Source organism: Chionomys nivalis, chromosome 6, assembly GCF_950005125.1.
Source record: "Chionomys nivalis chromosome 6, mChiNiv1.1, whole genome shotgun sequence".
NCBI classification, from domain to species: Eukaryota; Metazoa; Chordata; class Mammalia; order Rodentia; family Cricetidae; genus Chionomys; species Chionomys nivalis.
The window spans coordinates 20,125,050-20,149,174 of NC_080091.1; the positions used below are offsets into that span (position 1 = coordinate 20,125,050).

The 24,125-nt window shown below is 36.7% G+C and overlaps 1 protein-coding gene across 3 annotated transcripts in view; it reads right to left on the bottom strand.

The window, feature by feature from the left end:
• The window catches only part of Usp34 (ubiquitin specific peptidase 34), a 193,680-nt gene that overhangs the window by 54,432 nt on the left and 115,123 nt on the right, over nucleotides 1-24,125 (bottom strand). For all 3 annotated transcript variants that reach the window (XM_057771237.1, XM_057771236.1, XM_057771235.1), the window contains 12 exons: nucleotides 22,042-22,242; nucleotides 19,272-19,354; nucleotides 13,837-13,877; nucleotides 13,588-13,712; nucleotides 12,148-12,300; nucleotides 10,797-10,901; nucleotides 8,737-8,792; nucleotides 8,523-8,643; nucleotides 5,123-5,306; nucleotides 4,573-4,733; nucleotides 1,052-1,117; nucleotides 60-206 (listed from right to left, as the gene is read on the bottom strand). In XM_057771237.1, coding sequence (XP_057627220.1) covers nucleotides 60-206; nucleotides 1,052-1,117; nucleotides 4,573-4,733; nucleotides 5,123-5,306; nucleotides 8,523-8,643; nucleotides 8,737-8,792; nucleotides 10,797-10,901; nucleotides 12,148-12,300; nucleotides 13,588-13,712; nucleotides 13,837-13,877; nucleotides 19,272-19,354; nucleotides 22,042-22,242 — 1,443 coding nt within the window. The remainder of the gene's footprint in view (nucleotides 1-59; nucleotides 207-1,051; nucleotides 1,118-4,572; nucleotides 4,734-5,122; nucleotides 5,307-8,522; nucleotides 8,644-8,736; nucleotides 8,793-10,796; nucleotides 10,902-12,147; nucleotides 12,301-13,587; nucleotides 13,713-13,836; nucleotides 13,878-19,271; nucleotides 19,355-22,041; nucleotides 22,243-24,125) is intronic.

Genomic DNA, 24,125 nt, shown 5'->3' on the forward strand with positions numbered 1-24,125 from the left:
TGATTAAAATTCAAATATGTATAAACTTTAAACAAATCTTTCAGTATTCGGGTACTAACCAGTTCTGGAGACATCTCTTCAACTTTAGTAATCAGATCTGTAAAGAACTCTGTCATATCTTTCTGCTCCCCAGTATTAAGAGGCTGCTTGTCCATGGTATATGTTTTACAGAAAGGTCTAGGGTTATATGCTTTGCACTCACTCTCCTGAGAGAAAAGAGGGGAAGAAATATCAAATAAGAAATGGCCAATACATTCTTGAATGAACAACAACAAAGTCATACAGAGTGGAATACAACACTGATCCCAGCACTTGGAAGGATTAGGAATTCAAGGCTGGCCTTGGCTATACAGAATCAGAAACTCCTGGGTTTATAAGAGACCACAGCTCAAAAAGTTGAGAACAAAAACTGGAGCAGTATTCCACTATACCCAGCTAAACAATGTTTTTCCAGATACTCTCTTAACTTCATTTTTACTTGAGCTAAACTGCACTTTTAATTGAATGATCCTCTTATAAAAGAAGGATCAGGTTGTAGGCAAGCCTGTAGGGCATCTTCTAAATCAGTTCTAAACCTGATGGGGGAGGGTCATCCCTGGGTTGTAGTCCTGGGTTCTATAAGGAAGCGTGCTGAATGAGTTAGTAAGCAGCACCCTCCATGGTGTCTGCATCAACTCCTGCCTCCAGGTTCCTGCTCTGTTTGAGTTCCCGTCCTGACTTCCATTAGTGATGGGCTACTACATAGAAATGTAAGCCAAATAAACCCTTTCCTCCCCAACTTGCTTTTGGTCATGGCATTTCATCACAGCAAGAGAAACTCTGTGACAACCAGTGATAGGAAAAACAACTAGAAATAAAGGACAAATTAAAAAGATAACTCAGCTGTGATTGTTAAAGTCTTTATAACAAAGAAGAGAGATAACTAAAAACAAATCAACTTGAAAACAGTAAGCCTTAACAAAAACACTACAATCTTTAGTCACTATTTTAGTGGGATTTTTTTTGTTAAAAGATAATCTAAATAATTTTTCTTCACAATTTTCAAACATACCATTAAATATGTAAACATTTTCTGAAGCTCCAAAAGAGTGGTTTTGTGCTTCATATCTTCTGAATACTGAAAGTCAAGAAAAACTTGGTCAAAACACTAATGGTAGCATGTTGGACTTCTCAGCGGAACTACAATGATCTCTTTATTCCTCTCTTTTTCCTTTCAGCTCTATGCGAGACAACACCTCACATTTCACTCTTTCATTACCACTGTGTCTTAGAAATATCAGACTATTTTTCCATTACACTAAATACAGGCTATTATGACGGGTATCAGAACAGCAAAAGAGAGCAAGAGCCACAGCAACAGCGATAAAGAGATCTTTTTAAAAATTGCTTTTATAAGCTTCTGTAAAGAAAAGGAAACGGTCAACAAGACAAAACGACAGCCTAGAGAATGGGAAAAGATTTTCACTATCCCCAGACCAGACAGAGGGCTGATCTCCAAAATATACAAAGAACTCAAGAAATTGGGAACCAAAAGAACAAATAATCCAAATAATCTTACCAAAAACAATCTACAGACACAACACTCTGCCCATGAAAATCCCGGCAAAATTCTTCAAAGACCTCGAAAGAACAGTACTCAACTTCATTTGGAAAAGCAAAAAACACAGGATAGCCAAAACAATAATCCTGTACAATAAAAGAACTTCTGGAGGCATCACAATCCCGACTTCAAACTCTGCTATAGAGCTACAGTACTGAAAACAGCCTGGTATTGGGATAAGAACAGACAGGGAGAACCAATGAAACCGAATAGAAGATCCGGATATCAATTCACACATCTTCGAACACCTGATCTTTCATAAAGAAGCTAAAAACATCAAATAGAAAAAAGAAAGCATATTTAACAAGTGGTGCTGGCATAATTGGATATCAACATGTAGAAGAATGAAAATAGACCCGTATCTATCACCATGCACAAAACTCAAGTCCAAATGGATCGAAGACCTCAACATAAAGCTGGCCACACTGAACCTTATAGAAGAGAAAGTGGAAAGTACACTTGAACGCAATGGCACAGGGAACCACTTCCTAAATATAACCCCAGCAGCACAGACACTGAGAGAAACAATTAATAAATGGGACCTCCTGAAACTGAAAAGGCTTCTATAAAGCAAAGGACACAGTCAACAAGAAAAAAAGACAGCCTACAGAACGGGAAAAGATATTCACTAACCCCACACCAGACAGAGGTCTGATCTCCAAAATATACAAAGAACTCAAGAAATTAGACACCAAAAGATCACATAATCCAATTTAAAAATGGATTACAAGCCGGGCGGTGGTGTAATCCCAGCACTCGGGAGACAAAGGCGGACGGATCTCTGTGAGTTCGAGAACAGCCTGGTCTACAAGAGCTAGTTCCAGGATAGGCTCCAAAACCACAGAGAAACCCTGTCTCGAAAAACCAAAAAAAAAGGATTACAAGCCGGATGGTGGTGGCGCACGCCTTTAATCCCAGCACTCGGGAGGCAGAGGCAGGCGGATCTCTGTGAGTTCGAGGCCAGCCTGGTCTAGAAGAGCTAGTTCCAGGACAGGAACCAAAAAAAGCTACAGAGAAACCCTGTCTCGAAAATCCCCCCCCCCCAAAAAAAAGTACAAACCTAAACAGAGAACTCTCAACAGAGGAATCTAAAATGGCTTAAAGACATGTAAGGAAATGTTCAACATCCTTAGCCATCAGAGAAATGCAAATCAAAACATCTCTGAGATTCCACCTTACACCTGAAAGAATGGCCAAGATCAAAAACACTGATGACAACTTATGCTGAAGAGGTTGTGGGGGAAAGGGAACACCTCTGCATTGCTGGTGGGAATGCAAGCTGGTTCAAACCCTTTGGATGTCAGTGTGGCCATTTCTCAGGAAATTAGGAAACAACCTTCCTCAAGACCCAGTAATACCACTTTGGGGTATATATCCAAAGGATACTCAATCGGACCACAAGGACATGTGCTCAACAATGTTTATAGCAGCTCTGTTTTTCATAGCCAGAACCTGGAAACAACCTAAATGCCCCTTGATTGAAGAATGGATCAGAAAAATGTGGTACATTTACACGATGGAGTACTACACAGCAGAAAAAAATAACGACATCTTGAATTTTGCAGGAAAATGGATGGAGCTAGAAAACATTATTTTGAGTGAGGTAACCCAGACACAGAAAGACAATTATCACATGTACTCACTCATAGGTGGTTTTTAAACATAAAGCAGAGAAAGCCAGCCTACAGATCACAATCCCAGAGAACAACGCGGGCACTAAGAGAGACTTACATAGATTTAATCTACATGGGAAGTAGAAAGTAGAAAAAGACATCGCCGGAGTAAATTGGGATCATGGGAACCTTGGGGGAGGGTTGAAGGGAGAAGGAAAGAAGCTGGGAGGGGAACAGAGAAAAATGTAGAACTCAATAAATAAAAAATGTTATGTAGATCAAAATTCAATTAAAAGGAGGAATGAATTATTTTATATTTTATTCTGTTGTGTGTTCATGTGCCTGTGGAAGCCAGAAGAGGGTGTAGGACCCGTTAGAGTGAGAATTACAGATAGCTATGAGCAGCCTGACATGGGTGAGTGCTGAGAAATGAACTTTTGTCATTTGGAAGAACAGAAAATGATATCCATCTTTAGTCCTGAGGTTTGGTTTTTAACTGAAAAGGTTACTTAGATCTACTTAAAATAAGCACATCTTGTGTTCTTTCTGTTGTTGCTCATTACTGACAATACTAAAAGTTTAAGGTGTTCACTAATATGAACAATACTACCAAGAGGTATAACAAAGTCATGGGGCGGGGAGAGAATCGCTAAAAACATGATTCTTTGGTAACTACTGCTTTTAGAAGACAATTTAGATGGGTCCAACCAATTTAGTTACAAGACTTTCTACAAAGTAAACCCATCATAGAACTACTTTTAACTATCATCAATCTATATGCACATCATATTTTGAAATCCAACATAACTAAATGTAAAAAGCGAACTTCATATGAGTATAATATACATTGGATAACTTGAAGAGTAAAACAGATTAAAGGATTCAAACAAGGTCTATACCACATTATAGAAAAAGGAAAAAATACATAAAGGCCATTCACCAACAAAGTATAAAATCAGATGTAAAAACACAAAACCCACGAAGCACAAGCAACTCAAAGCAGGTTCACAAACTTATTTATTTTTGTCTTGGAATAAAGGAAACAAACTCAGTTATCTAATATTACTTTGCTTGTTCGAGTGTTTTACTTATTTTTATGTGATTAAAATCTGTATTTGTTTTAACTGAAATACAGTATTACCTGTGCATAGTAAGCATATAAAGTCCAACCTATGCTGCACATTGAAACAAATTATTTCCACGTAATGAAACTTCAGGTAAGTTGTAAGTAAAATTAAAATACACTAAAATAGTTAGCCATGACATATTTTATATGTTCTTGGTATTAAGTAATATATGGTTATATTAAATTAATTAATTTTTAGGAATACATATTTGGTTTACAATTCGAAACTCTACCTTAGCAGTGAAGACAGCTTGCCTTGCCTCAGGTATCATATAAAGTTGCTGAATTGTGGATGCCAAATAACAAGTAGCTCCAAGGTTAGTCAAGCCAACAAATCGGCATTCTGCACGCACATCCTCATGAGGCCAGTAATCCCATTTATAAGGTGCATGGGCTGCTGATACAAGAGGGAAGAGAAGATGCCCCCAAACAAACTTAAACATATCTTGATTTGATTGGAAGTTACTACTTCCATTAATTACCTAATTAAGATATATAGAATATTATAACTTAAAATATTAATTATGTAAAATTTAAAAGAACCATCAATGCTATATTTTACTTGGTATTACATTATTAGATGCAAAGAAGGTCCAATTATTTAAACTATCTAAAGGTTTTCTACATTTTTCTATTTAAAACAAATGAATCCACTTTCTACATATTTTATGACACATATCAACAATGTGTGTGTCATAAAATATGTAGAAAGTGGATTCATTAAACAATCCCCCTAGATTTTCAGGGTGAGTCTCATAAAGATGCAATGAAAAGAATGCTCACACTGCATGTGCTGTGCCATCACCCAGTTGTGTATTAGCCTGTAGTTCTCAACAGACCCTTTTACCATCTCTACCAACAAATCATACGCAGCGGCCCTTGAAGAGTGTGATTTGCACTTTGGCTGCCGTCGGTCCTTTAGACTGGGCAACAAAAACAGAAGATTGAAGATATCTCTTAAAAATTCCTAGGGGACAAGAAGAAAACAGGTGTTACATAACTTGGATATCAATTATATTCCAAATACAGTAACACACAAAATAAAATGGATAAGGACTAACTATAATTTACTAAAATATTAGTTCAAAGTTCATAGTCAGGCAGTGGTGGCACACGCCTTTAATCTCAGCACTTGGAAGGGGGAGGCAGGCCGATCTCAGTGAGTAAAAGGCCAGCCTAGCGTACAGAGTAAGTTTCCAGGATAGGCTCCAAGGCTACAGGGAAACCCTTGTCTCAATTAAACAAAATAAAATAACAAAAAAAGTTTGATAGTATTATGTATCATCTGAAAAACTTAATGTTATTTTTTGTGAGGAAAATAGAAGGGACCACCTATTACTCTTCCCCACTCTTCAAATTTCACAGTTATCCTTATTCATGTACTACTGTTGATTTCATTTGGAAATTACAAAAAGTTTCTATTAGGCCTTCTTATTTCCTATTTGCCAAGTCCTATAGGTGTTTCTCCATCTGGGTAATAGCATACAGCACTTCACCCACACTGCGGGACGGCCACTCCTCAAAGGCCACAGCACAAAAATCCCAAACATTAAGAACCTCACTAGTTGTCTGAATTGTGGCAAATACCACAGTTGGAAAGAAAGACATGACTTTACAACCACTTCTTAATTTTGTGAATAGTAGAAACATGTTTTACCATGAGATGGATCTAAATTGTTTTAATGGAATCAGTTTTCAGATCTTCATTTACAACAAACTTTTCTCCTAAATTCAAACTGTGCAATGTTTTAGTTATGAAGTGGAGTCGAAGCACATTTTAATACAGACTAAAATACTGTATTAAATTAAAAGAAAAAGAGGTGCTTGGGGGAAAAAAAGACACACCCAAGAGCATGGCTATCAGCTTCTCAAAGAGGAACTCGACCAGATTATCTTTTCTTCTTGCATTTTATTTATTTGGTTTTTCGAGACAGGGTTTCTCTGTAGCTTTGGGGCCTGTCCTCGAACTAGCTCTGTAGACCAGGCTGGCTTCGAACTCACAGAGATCCACCTGCCTCTGCCTCCCAGGTGCTGGGATTAAAGGCGTGAGCCACCACTGCCCGGTCAGACTATCTTTTCTATTCATAAAAAAATTTTAAAATTTATTCTCTGAGAACTACATATCTATATAAATATATTATGATCATAATCTTACTCCCCTCTCTACCCTAATCAATGTTTACTCGTCTTGCAACATGTACCCTGCCCAATTTTATATTCTTTCTCTCTTTTCATTTTAATACCCCCACTGAAACCAATAATGCTGTTCCTGTGGACATGGGTAAAGGCCATCCCTCCATCACCAGCCATCAACTTCTGAAAGTTCCTCAGCTGGGAAAGAAATCTCATATTCACTTAATCTTTTCTATTTATTTTTCCTTTGCTCTTTTATCTAATTGTCTCTTATTACCCAAACATTACCATTTAGCCTGGGGTATAATACCTCACAGAGTACTAAGCAGAAAAACTGTACTATATGAAGATGCAAGTATCATCACTCTTTAATAAGACTGCCTTTTGCACTCGGGAGGCAGAGGCAGGCGGATCTCTGTGAGTTCGAGACCAACCTGGTCTACAAGAGCTAGTTCCAGGACAGGCTTCAAAACTGCAGAGAAACCCTGTCTCGAAAAACAAAAAACAAAAAACAAAAAACAAAACAAAAAAAAAAGACTGCCTTTTGGCTGAAGTCTGAAATCTTGACTTGTAATATCAGACTTTGCCTAAAAGACAGAAGTGGCTCACTGTACTTACTAACTACATAAAGCTTTCTTTTGAGTAATCTTGAATTTCAGTCACTGGAAACGTAGGAGATATGCTTTGCAGCAGTAACCACTGGGAGAATTAATTCCACTCTAATAATTAATTAATCAATCAATCAATTCTACTCTAATAAAAACTAGTCATGAGCCCATTGCTTAGGCCTGTGAGAACTAAAGAGTCAACCTGTGGTGGTATTGGAAACTCAGTCACAGTGATAAAAAACAACAACAACAACAACAAAAAACCCAAAAGAAAACAAAAGGACAAATATTTTCCATGTTGTCCTCTTCTTACTATTTTCAAAGAATGTAAAACTTACTTTCTGGATATACAAAAAACAAAAACAAACAAACAAACAAAAAAACCAAGGTTGACTAAAAAGTATGCAAAGTGATTTGAGTTTTATTTCATACAGATGACATGATTTTTGTTTATTTTAGGATTCAGAAGTGAGATTATCGTCACGGAGAAACAAAGCAACATGTTTACGTGAAGAAAACAAACATTCCAAGAGCAAATCTGAATTTGATAAAAACTGACTTTAAACAAACTACCTTTGCCAACCAACTTACATAACAAGAAAATGAGCTCTACTGCTATAGAGATCTTGAAAAAATATACTTAAGGCCTGTGATCAAAGTATTTTAACAGAAATACTGAGCCAGTAAATGCTTAAGTGAACATTTTTATTTTCTTTATCCTGAGCCCACTAGAAAAAGCGAGTAACTAACTAACTGAAATAGAAGAACTCCTTCAACCTGCAACTTGAGAGAATTGTTCTGTTTGGTTTTGAGCTTTGGAGACAGGTCTCTCTATGTAGCCCTGGCTGACCTGAAACTCACTGTCTAAGCACAAGGACTTCAAACTCAAAGTCCTACCTGTCTCTACCAGCAAAGTGCTGGGATTGATTAAATGTGTGTGCCACCACACCCTGCCTCAATATTTAAAATAATATTCGGTAAGAAACCACAATGCAATGCAGAAAAAACTGAAAAACCATACTAGCTCATGCCACTATTACCAGCACTTAGGAGGTAGAGGTAGGAAGATCATGAGTTTAAATCCATCCTTAGCCACAGAGAATAACAAAAGTGTTTAAAGCCAGCCTGGGTTACCATAATTTCAAAGCAACCAAAAAACCACAGCAACAAAAAAATACCAAAACATAACTCTTCCCACTATAATTATTATATAAACAATATTTCTTAAATGTACATAGAGGGCCTACAACTTGCTCAGAGAATAAAGGCATTTGCTGCCAAACCTCATCTTTTAAACTCTAGGACCAATGTGGTTAATTTACTCAAACTTCATCATAAAGCTCTAGCAAGCTTTGTTTGGATATATTGCTCCAAAACAACAAAACACAAACAATGTAAAAAGAAACTTCAGTTGTATTTCATGCATGTATTTTGAAGCATACCTGTCCTTCTCTTGAAAACTTGAAAGGTGGTTTGTGTTTAATAACACTTGTTGCAAGCCTTAGAAGTCCCGAAAGCCCATCATCTTCTATACTACCATCTAGGTGATCAAGGATCTCCCTACTATTAAAAGAAAGATCACAAGCAAAAGATAAAACAAAGGTATTCTTTATCTTTGCTCAGTAATGTAATTGTTAATTCTGTATCAGACTTTACCTGCGAATACAGTCAGCCAAATGTCTTGCCAAAGCATCTAAATCGAGGAGTGTTGTCTTAAGACAAAAAAAAAATACAAAATTCAAATAAGGCTTTTATTTTTGGTGTTAAACAGATTAGAAAAACAAATTATTTCCTTATATGTAATAGAAGTTGTATTTTGCAAATTAAGTTATACACTCAAGGTACCTATTCTTCCAAATGATATAAATTTTTTAAAAAACTATCATTTTAAATGTACCACTAAGCCGGGAGATGGTGGCGCACACCTTTAATCCCAGCACTTGGGAGGCAGAGGCAGGCGGATCTCTGTGAGTTTGAGACCAGCCTAGTCTACAGAGCTAGTTCCAGGACAGGCTCCAAAACCACAGAGAAACCCTGTCTTGAAAAACCAAAAAAAAAAAAAGTACCACTAACAGTCCCATCAAAAAAAAAAAAAAAAAAATTATGATAAGCAAGGAGATAATGGTACACTCCTTTGCTTTCAGGTCTTGGGAGGCAGAGGCAGATGGATCTCTATGAGTTCAAGGCTAGCCTGGTCTACAGGGCGAGCTCCAGAGACAAGTCCTATCTTAAAAAAAAACACACACACACCAAAGATAGATTATGATAGCCACAGCAGTAAATTATGATAAACCAGTAATCAACTGAGATCATACTAAAGCTTTTTTTAAACAAAATTTATCAAGACGTAAATTATATATAGGCTAGTGATGTATGAAACTGTATATTGTTCACAGTTCTAACCGACTGTTTCTATTGTTAACATCTTTGACCTAAGCCTTAATAATAAACAACAGTTAATTTATAACTAAAGAAACAAAAAGATTTCATAAATAGAACTTAATCTAAGAGAGCTCTCAAAGAAACTGAAGCTCTAAGAGAAAATTACTTTGACTAGAATTAAAACGTGTTCATTAACACAAGTAAATGATAATGCCAGATTCCGGGTGGTGGTGGCTCACGCCTTTAATCCCAGCACTTGGGAGGCAGAGGCAGGTGGATCTCGGTGAGTTCGAGACCAGCCTGGTCTACAAGAGTTAGTTCCAGGACAGGCTCCAAAACCACAGAGAAACCCTGTCTCGGGGGGAAAAAAAAAGTATTTGATATTCACATAGTTACATAAACTTTTCATTTTACATATCAGGACTCTAAACTCACATGTTATTATAAAAATAAAAAGATACATAAATAAAAGCTGGGCAGTGATCCCTTTAATCCTAGCACTCAGGAGGCAGATCTCTATGAGTTTGAGACCAGCTTGGTCTACAAAGAGAATTCCAGGGCAGGCTTCAAAGCTACAGAGAAACTCTGCCTCAAAAAACAAACAAACCCCAAAAGACAAACAGGCAGGCAAACCGGTGGACAGACACAGACGTGAAACTAAAAAATACAAATTTCATGCCTGGAGCCATGGCTCCGGGGTGAAGTAAACATGATGTTCTTCCAGAGGACCACAGTTTGGTCCCCAGGACCTACAATAAGAAAGCACACCATCATCTGAAACTGAAGCTCTAGGGCCTAGAGTGGTTCTCAATATTCTAATGCTGAGACTCTTTAATACAGTTCATCATTTTGTGGTGACCTTCCCAAGCATAGATATTGTTTCTATTTCATAACTGTAATTTTGCTACTGTTATGAATTCGTAATATAAATATCTGATATGAATGACTGCACAAAGAGAACCAGAGCAATAGCGACTAAGCTGTCCTCTCCTGGCCTCTATGGGCACTGCACATATGCTAGCAGGGATAATTAGAAAGTAAAGAGGTTACAATACATATTTCACTTTCCAATTAAAGTTTACAAATATTAGATTGGTCAAGAGTACTTACAGATGCTTACAAATGAAGATAAACTTTAACAGTTAAAATCAAAGTAAAAATGAGAAAAAAAGTAGAGAACACAGAAATATTAGTGTAACAGAAAAGTTAGGTCAGTATTCACTACTTACATGTTAATAAACATGCCCTCTCCTGAAAGGACAAGTAAAACCAAGAATATCCACATGCATAACTTGGATCCATTAACAAATTAATAGGTAATTTTCTGAACATACCTGACTAGCATCCTTTATATGAATGTTGTCCACTAATTTGCATAACAACCAAAAATATTCTTTACATCCAGGTTTTAACATCGGTTCTTCTTCATAATCATCTATCTATTAAAACAAATTTTACACTTTGAAATCATTTTTAGAAGTATAATGTACTTAAGCAAGTACAGGCTTTATGAAATTAAATGCCTACACAAATAAATAGTATTCAAACTCTAAGAAAAGATGAATAAATCATAAAATCAGAGGAAAAGGAAAATGAGACTATTAAGGTACCTAAAAGAGAAGACAACTTTAGAAAAACAATCTCAAACTTGGAGTGATGGTGCCAGTCAGAGGCTGGCAGACATCCTTCAGTTCAAACTCAGACTGGGGTTTTGAATGAAACCCCGTCTCAAAAACAAAACAAACAAACAAACAAAAAAAGAAAACAACAACAAAAATACAAGAAAAACAATTTCCAATTTTCTAGAAAGGACACAATCAAGGAACATATGCAAATGCTACAGTAAACAGTTTTATAAATTATTAAAAATATGGGAACTGGAGAAATGGCTCTGTGGTTAAGAACGCTGGCTCTTCTTCAGAGGACTTGAGTTCAAGTCCCAGCACCCACATGGCAGCTCATAGCTGTCTGTAACTCCAGTTCAAGATCTGCCAACATCATACAGACATGCATGCAGGCAAAAGACCAATACACATACAATAAAGATAAATAGTTTAAAAAACAAAATACTAGCCAGGCGGTGGTGGTGAACGCCTTTAATCCCAGCTTTTAGGAGGCAGAGGCAGGTGGATCTCTGTGAGTTCAAGGCCAGACTGGTCTACAAGACATAGTTCCAGGATAGGTTCCAAAGCTACAGAGAAACCCTGTCTCAAAAAACCCAAAAACAAAACAAAAAACCCACAATATTATTAAAAATACTTTAACAGCCCTCCGAATTTATTATGTGGTGAAAACCTTTACAAAGTTAGTGTCACACTGGGTTTATTTAAAAAAAAAAAAAAACCTCAAAATTTGAAAATATCATGAGGAATAAAAAGTAAAAAAAAAAATCAAATATGTTGCTAAATCAGGAAGAAAGCTACATCATAATTTTTCAACTTGATAGGAATAAACAGTATTTCCAAAATAGCATTCTTATGACAGACAACACAAAGCTGAAATCAAATCACATACATGTTAGTAGATGTAATGTTGACGATAAGAAAGGTTAAGATTAAACAGGCATCATAGTGTGAACCTATAATGCCAGCACTTCAGAAGCGGAGAAAGGAGAACGAGAAATTCATGAGCTAACTACAAGAATACAGTACACAATAATAAATTTGCAGCAAGGTAAAATTTTACCCTTAGAGGTTTGAGAGCTTGAGCATCAGGAAGGAATTTCAACAAGGTTGAGGCAGCCAAAAGAAGAAAAGATCGATGAATTGAGTCTCCTCCATCTAGGCCTGACAGAGATAACTTATAAAGACCATTGCAAGATTCATGACGAACTGCAGTCTAAAGAGGAAAAAGGGACAATTTGAGAATTAAAAAGCTATTCTCAGGCTAGGGATATAGCCCAAATGATAATGAGTTTGCTTTGAATTTGATCCTCAGCATTTTACCCAGCAGGCAGTAGTGACGTACCTGATGTAGCAGGCCTGCAATCCCATCATTGGAATATTATGCTCACCTACACAATGAATTGGAGACCACACTGTCTCAAGAATTTAATCTTATCCTAAATTGCATTATCAATCTTGAGATCAGACTGGGTTACATGAGACCTTGTTTTCAAACAGACAGACAAATAAACAGAATCCCTGGGAGTGTAATACAGAAGTAGAGTAGAGGTTTTCCATGTGAAAAACCTTGGGTTTGAGACCAGTTAGGAGGGATGGAAAAATATATGAACAAGAGAGAAGGATATGTGTGTGTAGAGGAAGGGAAAGAAATGGGAAAGAAAAAAGTAAAGGGGATAAAGAAATGAGAGAAGAGAAAGTAGAGGAAAGAAGGATAATTTTGTAGAAAAACACTCTAAAAAAGTGTTTGTTTGAAATAGGGTTTCAGGTTGTCCATGGTAACACAAAACTACTGGCCAAGAAGTTCTTATCCTTTTGTCTATACCTTCCAAGTGCTGGAATTACAGGTGAGCATGATCACAAAGCCAGTTTACTTCTTTAGAAAGGTTTATGTTTTGTTTAGGACTGCAGAATTTTGCATGCTACATGTATAAGAGCAAGTGATCTACTACAACAGCAACCCTAGCAACATACTGTAAATTTAATATTCTGATGATACATATGTACATAAACAACATAGAACCATACAAGGTAGTCAATGCTCTATGGCAATGTATGTTAACATCTTGTTAACAAATGCCTAATTATGGCTATAAAGCAGAAACGAATATAAAAATATACAGGAAAAATTAGGATAAAAGAAGGTTTTCATAATTATGTTATTTACAATATAAATTACAGGACAAAATATTTTTGGAACCAGAAACAACTTATGAAAGTATTTAAGTCAGAACATTTCACAGATTCCAAGTGATCTGCCTAGATGTTACAGTGGCTACCTGGAACAGTGAGAACAGAACAAACTTTAAAAATGACAAAAAGTAATGACACAGAATATATAATAGTCATTTTTAAATTAACATTCTATATCTAAGGTAAATAGGTAATGTAATAACGAATATAATCATGAACATTTCTTTACCATTAGGGATCTTGTTTAACAATCTTACTAATACAAAAAGTTTTAAAAGGAGAAGCACCAATCTTTAATGTTTCACCATACCTCAGGAATAAGGAGGGTCAATTTCTTCAGCCAATCTTGTAAATGATCACTATCAGCAAGGCTAGATTTCACTAAAGAGCAGCAATGAGCCCAGCTCACCAAGAGCCACATTGAATAATGTGAAACTTAAAACAAACAAACAAACAAACATTATACAGGTCTGTTTTAAGAAAGAGAGAGTGATTGTTACTAAATATAAAATATTAAAAATTAAATTTAAAAATACAAATAACTTTGTTGAGCACTTACCTTCATGTCTAGACCTGTGATCAGACTGAGCTTTCAAAACCCTGTAAAACAAAAATATGCTATCACTACTAATTAAAACTGGCAATAAAGTAAAAAAAATAATGACTACATATCCTTTAATGTTTATAACTTCACTCCAAATAGATTTAAGAAAATTACTACTATGGTTTCACTTTTTTTTAAAACCACTAGTAAATGAAATTCTTGGAAAAGCAACTAGATGGTCTTCAGAGGATAGGATAGAGGAGAGCAGTAAAAGGGGTTGTTATCAAAGGGTAAGAAACTTCAGAGAGGCATAAATTTCAAGATCTGTTGCACAGCATAATAGTTACATGTCAATAAAAACACACAGATGGATGGGGCAGGTGTGGTAGTACAGTGGTGGCACATGTATTTAAACCCAGCACTTGGGAGTTCAAGGCGGTCTGATCTAAAAGTGAGTTCTAGGACAGTCAGGGCTGTTACAGAGGGAAACCCTGTCTTGCAAAACCATACAAACTAGCTGGGCGGTGGTGGCGCACGCCTTTAATCCCAGCACTCGGGAGGCAGAGGCAGGCAGATCTCTGTGAGTTTGAGGCCAGCCTGGTCTACAAGAGCTAGTTCCAGGACAGGAACCAAAAAGCTACGGAGAAACCCTGTCTCGAAAAAACAAAAACAAAACAAAAAAACATACAAACTAAGTCAATAAATAGACAAACCAAAAAATCAAATATCAAAACAACAACAAAAAATAAAGAAACATGGCTCATTAGTAGACTTAAAAACAAAAAGACTGAAGTACCATGCTACTGGTATTCTGTCTCTAGCCAACAGTAGCAGACTTCTGCTTAGCATGTAAAAGGCCCTGGGTTAGGCCCTTGATACAAAACATTACAGCACATTTCCAAAACAAATAAAAATGAGAGAGACTTGTGCTGTAGGCCTGTAATTCCAGTTAATAAAAGGCTGAGGCAGGAGAATTTTGGCGTTGCTAGACTAACTTGTGGGTTCTCTCCTTCTACTACATGGGTTCTAGGTGGTCTAGTACCTTTACCTTACTTACCTCTGAACAATATTGTTGGCTCCCAAAATGAATTTTGAAAGAAATTAAAATCTCACTTATAGATTTTTTTTTAAAAATTCAGACATGTTAATATAGTAATCAAGAACTTTGATTATTTAGTTTAGTGGGATTTAAAAAAAATATTACCATTGTGTGTATATGCTTCATTGGGTGGCAAGTGATTTTACTCACTGGGCCATCTTGCTAATTTGTGTCTGTGTGTGTGTATGTGTGTGTGTGCACGTGCACGCGTGTGTGTAATGTAATAGGTTTTTTACAAAACAGGATTCTCAGATGCAGCTCTGGCCTGTGTTGACCTCACAATCCTCTTGACCTCAGGTTCCAAAGTAGCATTATAGAAATACACCCACATACCTGGCCCTCATGTTTAGTTTTGAAAACCCATACAGTCACAATACACTTACCACTTACTTTAACAACGACCAATACGTGTCTATAATTTTCTTGTCTTTTTGTTTTTTAAAACAGGGTTTCTCTGGAGTTTGGAGCCTGTCCTAAATCTCGCTCTGTAGACCAGGCTGGCCTCCAACTCACAGAGATCTCACCTGCCTCTGCCCTCTGAGTGCTGGGGTTAAATGTGTGCACCACTAATGTATGGCACATGTCTGTAGATTCAATGCTCATCTAATCTTAATGCATTAGAAAATTTTTAGTAACAGGCAAAAGGTTTGCTCTAGTTTCTTGGGTGAGGGCTTTTGAAAACATTACAGCATAAACTCAGACAACAGAAGAGGTCATGAGGAGTGATGTACTATGGCAGAGATAATGCACTCTCTGGAATGCATTATGTTTTGTTTTGTTTTTAAGAATGATTACACCAACTTTAAATGTATTCTTTGTGTACAACAAAGTTCAATCCAATAAAACATGTTATGAAATATACAAAAAATTAGTTTCACATCTAACGTAATTTATATGACTATATGAGGTATAAAACTAGGTCTCCATATATTAGCCTACGCATTTCTATTTCGTATCGTGTTTTGGAGACAGGGTTTCTCTGTGTAGACCAGGCTGTCCTGGAACTTAGAGATCCACTTGCCTCTGTCTTCCAGTACAGGGAATGCACCATCACTACACAGATGAACCCGTATCTTTATTTGAAATACCGTAAAAAAAAATTTGTGCCTTTCCAAGTTTCTAAAGTAGTCCAAATAAACAGAATGTTATTGTTTGTTCAAATCACACACAAAGAATTTATTTATATATTTGTTTGAGTTCCGTGTCCTACTGACTGTGTCCTAATGGTGTCACGGCTCACTTATTTGTGAGGGAGGGAGACAGACAGACAGACAGACAGACAGACAGACAGACAGAATGCATGTGCATGTATGATGCATGCTTATTCAGGTGTGGAGGTCACTTTCCTCTTCTGAGGTGGGACCTATAAGGTTCAGATCCTCTAGAAGTCAAGACACTCCAGAGGCCTTCCTATCTCTGTCCACTCAGTGCTTAAGAAACAGGTGTATGTGGGCTGCCCAGATAAGTGAGTACTGAATGGGAACACATGTCCTGATGACAAAGCAGCTAGTACTCTCAACTAATAAGTCACCTCTTCAGCTGTTGTGGTCTTATATACATTATTTCTAGTTCCGTGCATGAAAGAAACATAAATGTTGAAATAACCAAACACCCACAATTTCAAGATTTTTTTCTTTTTAATTATTCATTCATTTGTTCATTCATTCATTTTTTGAGGTAGGGTCTCTCTCTGTAACAGTTCTGACTGTCCTGGAACTCACTCTATATAGGTGAGACTGGCCTTGAACCCAGAGATCTACCTGCCTCTGCCTCCTTAGTGCTGAGATTAAAGGTGTGCACTACCACATCCAGCAAAATAAACATTTCAGATTCATGAATTGAAATTAATATTAAACTAGATGAATAACAAAGAAAACGTTTCTCTTTATGCAATGGGTTATCCAACAATAGACATTGAAGTAATACCAATAATTAGGAAAATCAACATTTAGCAAAAATTTTATTAACAATTATCTAAGAAAAAATTAATAAAAGTGCAAGTCAACTGAAGTTTTATGGTTTTATAGAAAGTAATAGGCTTATACCTTCACAATGTCTTCAGTGACAGCTTATTAAAAATGAAATTTTTAGCCAAGAAAATGGGAACAAACCAGATTAACTTTTAAAATTAGCATCATCAATAGACTAAATGACATCATCATAATGTACTAGAAAAAATATGTCACTTCTGGACTATTACTACTAAAAAGGAAAGACCCAAAATTAAAATGTTCTAAAACAAAACAAAAACAAGCAGAGTTGTACCTGGTTGGACATGGTTGGATTCTCAGTACTCTACAGATTGAGGCAGGAGAATTTCAAGACAGAGGCCAGGCAGACCTGACAAGATCATGTTTCAAAATAAAAAATATCAAGCAATGATGCTGCATACCTTTACTTCCACACTCAGGAGGAAGAGGTAGGGGCAGGTGAATTGCTGTGAGCTCCAGGACAGCCACAGCTGTTACAGAGAAACCCTTTCTCAAAAAAAAAAAAAAACTAAACTAAAAAGATGGGAGGGAGGGAGGGAGGGAGGGAGGGAGGGAGGGAGGGAGGGAGGGAGGGAGGGAGGGGAAAAGAAGAATGGCCTGTACTACTAAAATATCAATACTATAAAGAAAAGGTTAGAAACGTATCTCCACTTAAGAAAAAGGAAATTGGGCGGGGGTGGCGCACGCCTTTAATCCCAGCACTTGGGAGGCAGAGGCAGGCAGATCTCTGTGAGTTCGAGGCCAGCATGGTCTACAAGAGCTAGTTCCAGGACAGGAACCAAAAAAAGCTACGGAGAAACTGTCATGAAAATAAAAAATAAAAAAAAAGGAAGAAGTATGACAACTAACAGCAAAAAATAGTTCACATGATGCTGAACCAAGAATAAATTAACAAGATAATAGGGAACTAGGGAGATGGTTCAATGGGTAACCATCGCTGCTTTGCAAGCATGAATATGTGAATTTGAATCCCAAGTAAACAAGTAAAATGAAAGGCATGGATGCACCTAGCCATTAGAGGGCAGAGACAGGCAGAGCTTCAGAATTTGTAGACAAACCAACCTGGCTGAAAAGATGAGTTTTTGTCTCAAAGCAGTATGATGGAGAGCAACAAAGCAAGACAGTAACACCTTGGTGGCCTCTGCATGAACTTACCCATATTGTCAAGTGTTTCACGATTTGGTTTATGGTAGAATGTTTGTCTGATGCCTAGCACTATTTTTTTTTTAAAAAAATCAAACATATCAATGTTTAATTTCTTAAAAATTATCTGTGTGTGTATGTATACATGTTCACGTGTGCACATGCTCATGAAAGCCAGAAGAGGTTATCATATCCCTGGACTTAGATTACAGGCAATTGTGAACATCCAAGTGTGGATGTTGGAATCAAATTCCAGTCTTCCACAATAACTGTACATACTCTTAACCACTGAGTTATCTCTCCAAATCCAATGTTGGATTACATAAATTAATTTGGTTTTACTCAGGGTTAGACAGATGGCTCAGCAGTTAAGAGCACTTGGTAGTACTCTTTCACAGAAAATCAGGCAACTTACAACCACCTGTAATTTCAGCTCCAGGAGACTAGACGTATTCTTCAGATCTCTGCTGACCCCAACACTCACTAGTGTACACACACACACAAATCTAGATATTAAGAACATATCCTTAATTTTAAGAAAAAATTTCAAAGTATTTCTAGATAGTCATACTGTCTAGACCTTACATTCATAAACTTCCTTAGAATTTACAAACACAGAAATGCTCAGGAATACATAAGTTTGACAAATGTTAACAAGATATGAGAACTTGGGTAAAAAGTAGGGCAATACATTTAAAAATCCTAATAACTTTTCTGAAATACGTTTGTTTGAAATGAACTATTTGAATGTTCATGGCATAGATGCAAGCATGGCCGGAGCTGCTGTCAAATGTCTTCTATTATTCTCTACCTTATCTTTAAGAAGGGTATCTCTTTTACTAAAGTTGGGTCTTGCTGTGTTAAGTAGACTGGCTGAGTTCTGGGGATCCTTCTATCCCTCTCATTCAGCTCTAGGGCTAGAAGTATGCAATACACAGCACCTGACATTCATATGGGTACTTGTAGTTGAGCTAATGTTCTCAAGCATAAGCATGTAAGTATTTAGCCACTTAGACATATCCCCGGCCCCCAAATGAAAGATTTTTAATTTTTGTTTTTCCCTTTCTTGAGACATGAAACTCAGTATGTAGACCAATACATAGGGATCCACCTGATTCAGCCCCCTGAATACTCAAAGGTGTGTGCCACAAAGACCAGTGCAAAAATGAAGTTTAATAACTGTATATACATACATATAAAACACATAAAATGCATACCTAGGAGCCAGATTATCATACGTATAAGCAACAGACATAAGTCGCTGAATCAAACTGGTTCCTTGGACAAGCACAAGAAACACCTTTAAAAATAAAAACATCAAGAGAAAAAAAAATCTTTGAATAGAGCAAAATACAAAGAGTACTTTCATTTCCCCACCTCCTTTAAATTCATGCACCAGCAAGTTTTATTTCTCGTGACTTTGATACGCATACTAAGCTACAGTTGTTTTGGTAAAAAAAAAAAAAATTAATAAATATATACATGTTTCCTAGCTGTATAACATCTAATGAAAATACTCTGAAAAAAAGAAGGATATACAGGTATAAATGGCAGGCCTATCTGACTAGATGCAAGTTTCATTTACATGTTCCAACTTTCAACAGCCATGAAGCTGCATATATTTTAAAAACAAATCACTCTAACAAATCCCTAACTATATTTTACATCAATACTTGCATACATTTATAGTATTCAAATCTCAAAAAGTAAATTACTATTATCAATAAACATAGAAATTATTTGGTGAGAGGCTATAGAGATGGCTTAAAAGTACCTGCAGTTTGTAAAAGGGATGCAGGTTTGGTTCCCAGAACCCACACAGAGGCTCACAACTGTATGTAACTCCAGTTTTAGGGGAATCCATACCCTTTCTCTGGCTTCCTTGGTCACCAGGTAAGTATGTAGTGCACATACTTACATGTTGGTTAAACACTGATACACATAAAAGGAAATCATTTTTTAAAGGAAATTCAGGAGTTGTTAATGGAAAATATCAGAGTCAACTTGACCATATTATAATGTGGAAGGTTTCTTTTGGTAAAAACATACATAACAGAAACATTAAAGAAGTTGTCAAGTAGTATCTTCCACTATGTAATACTTTGGAATGCATTTAGAATTCACGAAACATTCATATCTAAGGAATACGAATAGGGCTGTAAAGACGGCCCGGGGATTAAGAGCACTGACTGTTCTTCCAGAGCACCTGGGTTCAATTCCCAGCACCCCACATGGCAGTTCACAACTGTCTGTAACTCCAGTTCCAGGGAACCCGACAACAATGGCAAAATACCTATGCACATTTTAAAAAGAAAAAGAAAAAAAAAAGATACAAATAACCTACAATACTAGGAAAGATTAATTTTCCAATTTAACCACTAACATTGCAAAAGTGAAACATGTTTTAGGTTCCCAGTAAAACCAATGTTTTCCAAATCTTAACATTCACCACCAAATTCCTCTATCTGTAACAATTCACTACTCTTGTGTTCTTCGACAGGTAATGAAATGAGGTGTGCCTCTCAAAGGGGGACAGAATGAGGAGAGATTTCACTAAAAAGCAATCCTAGTCTTTCCACTTCCCAATAACAAACAGAGATGGTGAAGGATATACATCTGAATACCTGAACAAAGAATGGTCAAAATTATATCCTTTCCTCTCTCCATTCCTCTCTCCCCCATCCCCCAAAAAAGAGAGGATCTCTCTATGCTTCTCTGGCTGGGCTAATCTCCCAAGTTCTGCCTGCCTGTCTCTTCGTCAGGAGTGCAAGAACCCTAGATGAGCACCACACCTGGCCTATGAACTCTATTTATAATGAAGGATGTGCTAGTGTTTTAATTTTTCTAAATCTAGCATCCTCTACATTTTCTGTAGAATGCTAAAACTAGGACATAACAAGCAAGGGTTTTCCCTTGACAGCTGGATTCCTACTATGACCTGTCACAGTGGATTTTAGCTTTGCATGTTTTTCTTGTGAGGTTTGCTCCAGGTGTTTATCCAGAAAGCTTCACTTTTTAAAAAAAATTTGTGTGTGAGTGTGTACGCGCGTGCACACACACATCACATGTATGCAGGAAAACAAAAAAGTCACAGAAGTGGACTAGCTCTCCCTGGAGCCAGTTATGAGCTGTGTGGTGGGGGTACTGAATCAAATTAAAGACTTCCTAAAGAGAAGTGTTTTTAACTACAGCTCCAGTCTTCCAACTACCTAAAAGACTCCTTTTACTAGCTTTTATTTGGTATCCTCTGAGAATCAAGAAATAGTTGAGTAAAACCCCATTTTTCAGAAGCCTAAATCCACTTCAACAGGTTTTCTTTGGTAAGTTTCTGACTCTAATAACTCCAAAAATGTTCTACCATCCAGCTCTAGGAGAGGTGAACAGATCTTTACCTGAATTTCTTTTGTTTGTTTGTTTGTTATGTATGCAGCTAGCCAGAAGAGGGCACCAGACCTCATTACAGATGGTTGTGAGCCACCATGTGGTTTCTGGGGATTGAACTCAGGACCTTCGGGAGAGCAGGCAGTGCTCTTAACCACTAAGCCATCTCGCCAGCCCCTTTACCTAAATTTCTTCAGCACTCTTTTTGATTTTTTTTTTTTAGCACTTCAACATATATGTTGTGAAATCCATCTTTTTATTATATTCCCTGTGCTGAAATACCTAGTATGATTTCCTTATTTTTCTGAATGGACTCTGGTACACTTCGAATTTAAGCTACAAAGTTCTAGTAATACATGTAAGTGTAAGATTAGACAACTTATTAAAATGGCACAACATGCATTCCTGTTATGAAAAACAAAATTATTACCAATACATCATGGCAATTTTAAATTTTAACACTGCTTTAGTTGCTGGGTAGTAGTATAAAAATCTATAACAGTATTTATGTGTTAGTATATTTCTTTGTAAAAACTAAACCATATGCTTTCTTAAAACTTAAGTAGAATTCATTAGGACAATTTAATTTTGATTTCTGAATATTACCTCTGTTAATCGTGGTATATGAAGACTCTTGGCATGATCACCAGTAGCTTTTCTTGATTTTCCGGGCCAGGCTCTTTTCCTATGACTTTCAGCTATTCCGGACCATGCAAAGACATCGTGATAAGCTAAATCCAAATCAGATGGATCTACTGCAAACTGGCAGATTAATTTCAGCAAGCAAGCAAGACAATCTAGCTGCCACTGTAAAGGAGAAAACAATGTCAGCTCTCTATTTTCATTCATGTGATAAGTATGATCACTATACAACTTTGAAATAAAAAGACAAAAAGAATTGGCTAAGCCGGGCGGTGGTGGCGCACGCCTTTAATCCCAGCACTCGGGAGGCAGAGGCAGGTGGATCTCTGTGAGTTCAAGGCCAGCCTGGTCTACAAGAGCTAGTTCCAGGACAGGAACCAAAAGCTACTGAGAAACCCTGTCTCGGGGGAAAAAAAAAAAAAAAAAGAAACTTTAAAAAATGCTCCATTACTAAATTAAACTCTCACAATAAACTTCTTCCCACTGAGTTCATAAATGTGAATGGCAAAGGAATTTCTGCATTTAAAATGAAATTTTCATAGGTAATTTTCATAGGAATTATTTCAATCACCAAGAGGTTTCTTCAACCATTTCTCTAGAATTTATAACTCAAAGCCTTTGGTTAATTAAGAGGGGTAAACCATATGTGACACACCAGAAAGAAAATTATTCTTTTTTAAAAAAAAATTTATTTATTATGTATACAATATTCTGTCTGTGTGTATGCTTGAAGGCCAGAAGAGGGCGCCAGACCTCTTTACAGATGGTTGTGAGCCACCATGTGGTTGCTGGGAATTGAACTCAGGACCTTTGGAAAAGCAGGCAATGCTCTTAACCACTGAGCCATCTCTCCAGCCGCCAGAAAATTATTCTTTTGTATATAGCATAATATTGGCAAATGGGCATTAGTATCTGAATTCAATGGTTCATAAGTTAATTGAGCTTTCAGCTGAGCATGGGTATACTTTAGTTACAATCCTACAAGAATAAAGGCTGGAAGAGACCTCAAAAGAGTCTGGTCTACCGAACTAGTTATATGATAGCCAAGGTTACACACACACACAAAAAAAAACCCTGTCTCAACAACAAAACAGAACTCCAACAAACAACAACAAGAAGAACAAAGAGTGATAAAAGAACATATAGTACTCCCAACAGTCTTCTCATCATAGGCAGCTAATTCCTACATACATTCACAAGGCTAGAATTGCTAATCCATTTCATTTTGATTTGCAGCCAATTTTCACTCCAAGTTCTAGACACTTGCCATGGACTCAATTAAATACAGTAATCACTACAGAAAGTTTTGCATTCAAAAGCTATGGCTAGTATTACTTTAATTTTCTTTTTTGAATATAAATCTTAACAGAATATATATAATAAATTAGAAATGACACATTTGTTTTCCAGAAAATTATTATAAAATGTACTTAATAGATATCCACAGGATTTCTGGAAACATATGCTGCAACGACTGCACTTTTCAAAAATATTAGAAATGCTAACAAAGGGTCAGGCATGGTTGTGCACACCTTTAATCCCCACACCTAGAAGGCAGAGGCAGGTACATCTCTGAGTTGAAGGCTAGAGCTTGATCTACACAGTGAGTTCCAGGCCAGGAAAAAAGCATTTCAAAATAACAGGAAACAACGGTCTCACTATGTAGATATGGCCAACCTGAACTAACTATGTAGAACAGGATTAATATTTTCAGACCATAGGGATTCCCCACTACTCTAAAGGATACTTCAACTGAAAAATCTTACACTTATCACATATGGATTTAATATACATATTCACTGAGTACAATAATTAGTATAAAGCATAAAATTTACAATGAATTTTAAGATCTAATAGCAACAAGACACTTTCTTTGAACAAGCTAATCGGAACATCACTTATATTCAGCAGAATTTCAGAAATTTCACTACAATAAATCCTTGGCCACGTAGTCTCCTGGTTGCAATGGGTACACTTACATCTATCTATCAGAAAAAAATGCATCCTTCCCTGAGTAATAACAATACCATGCTACTACAAAATGTTAT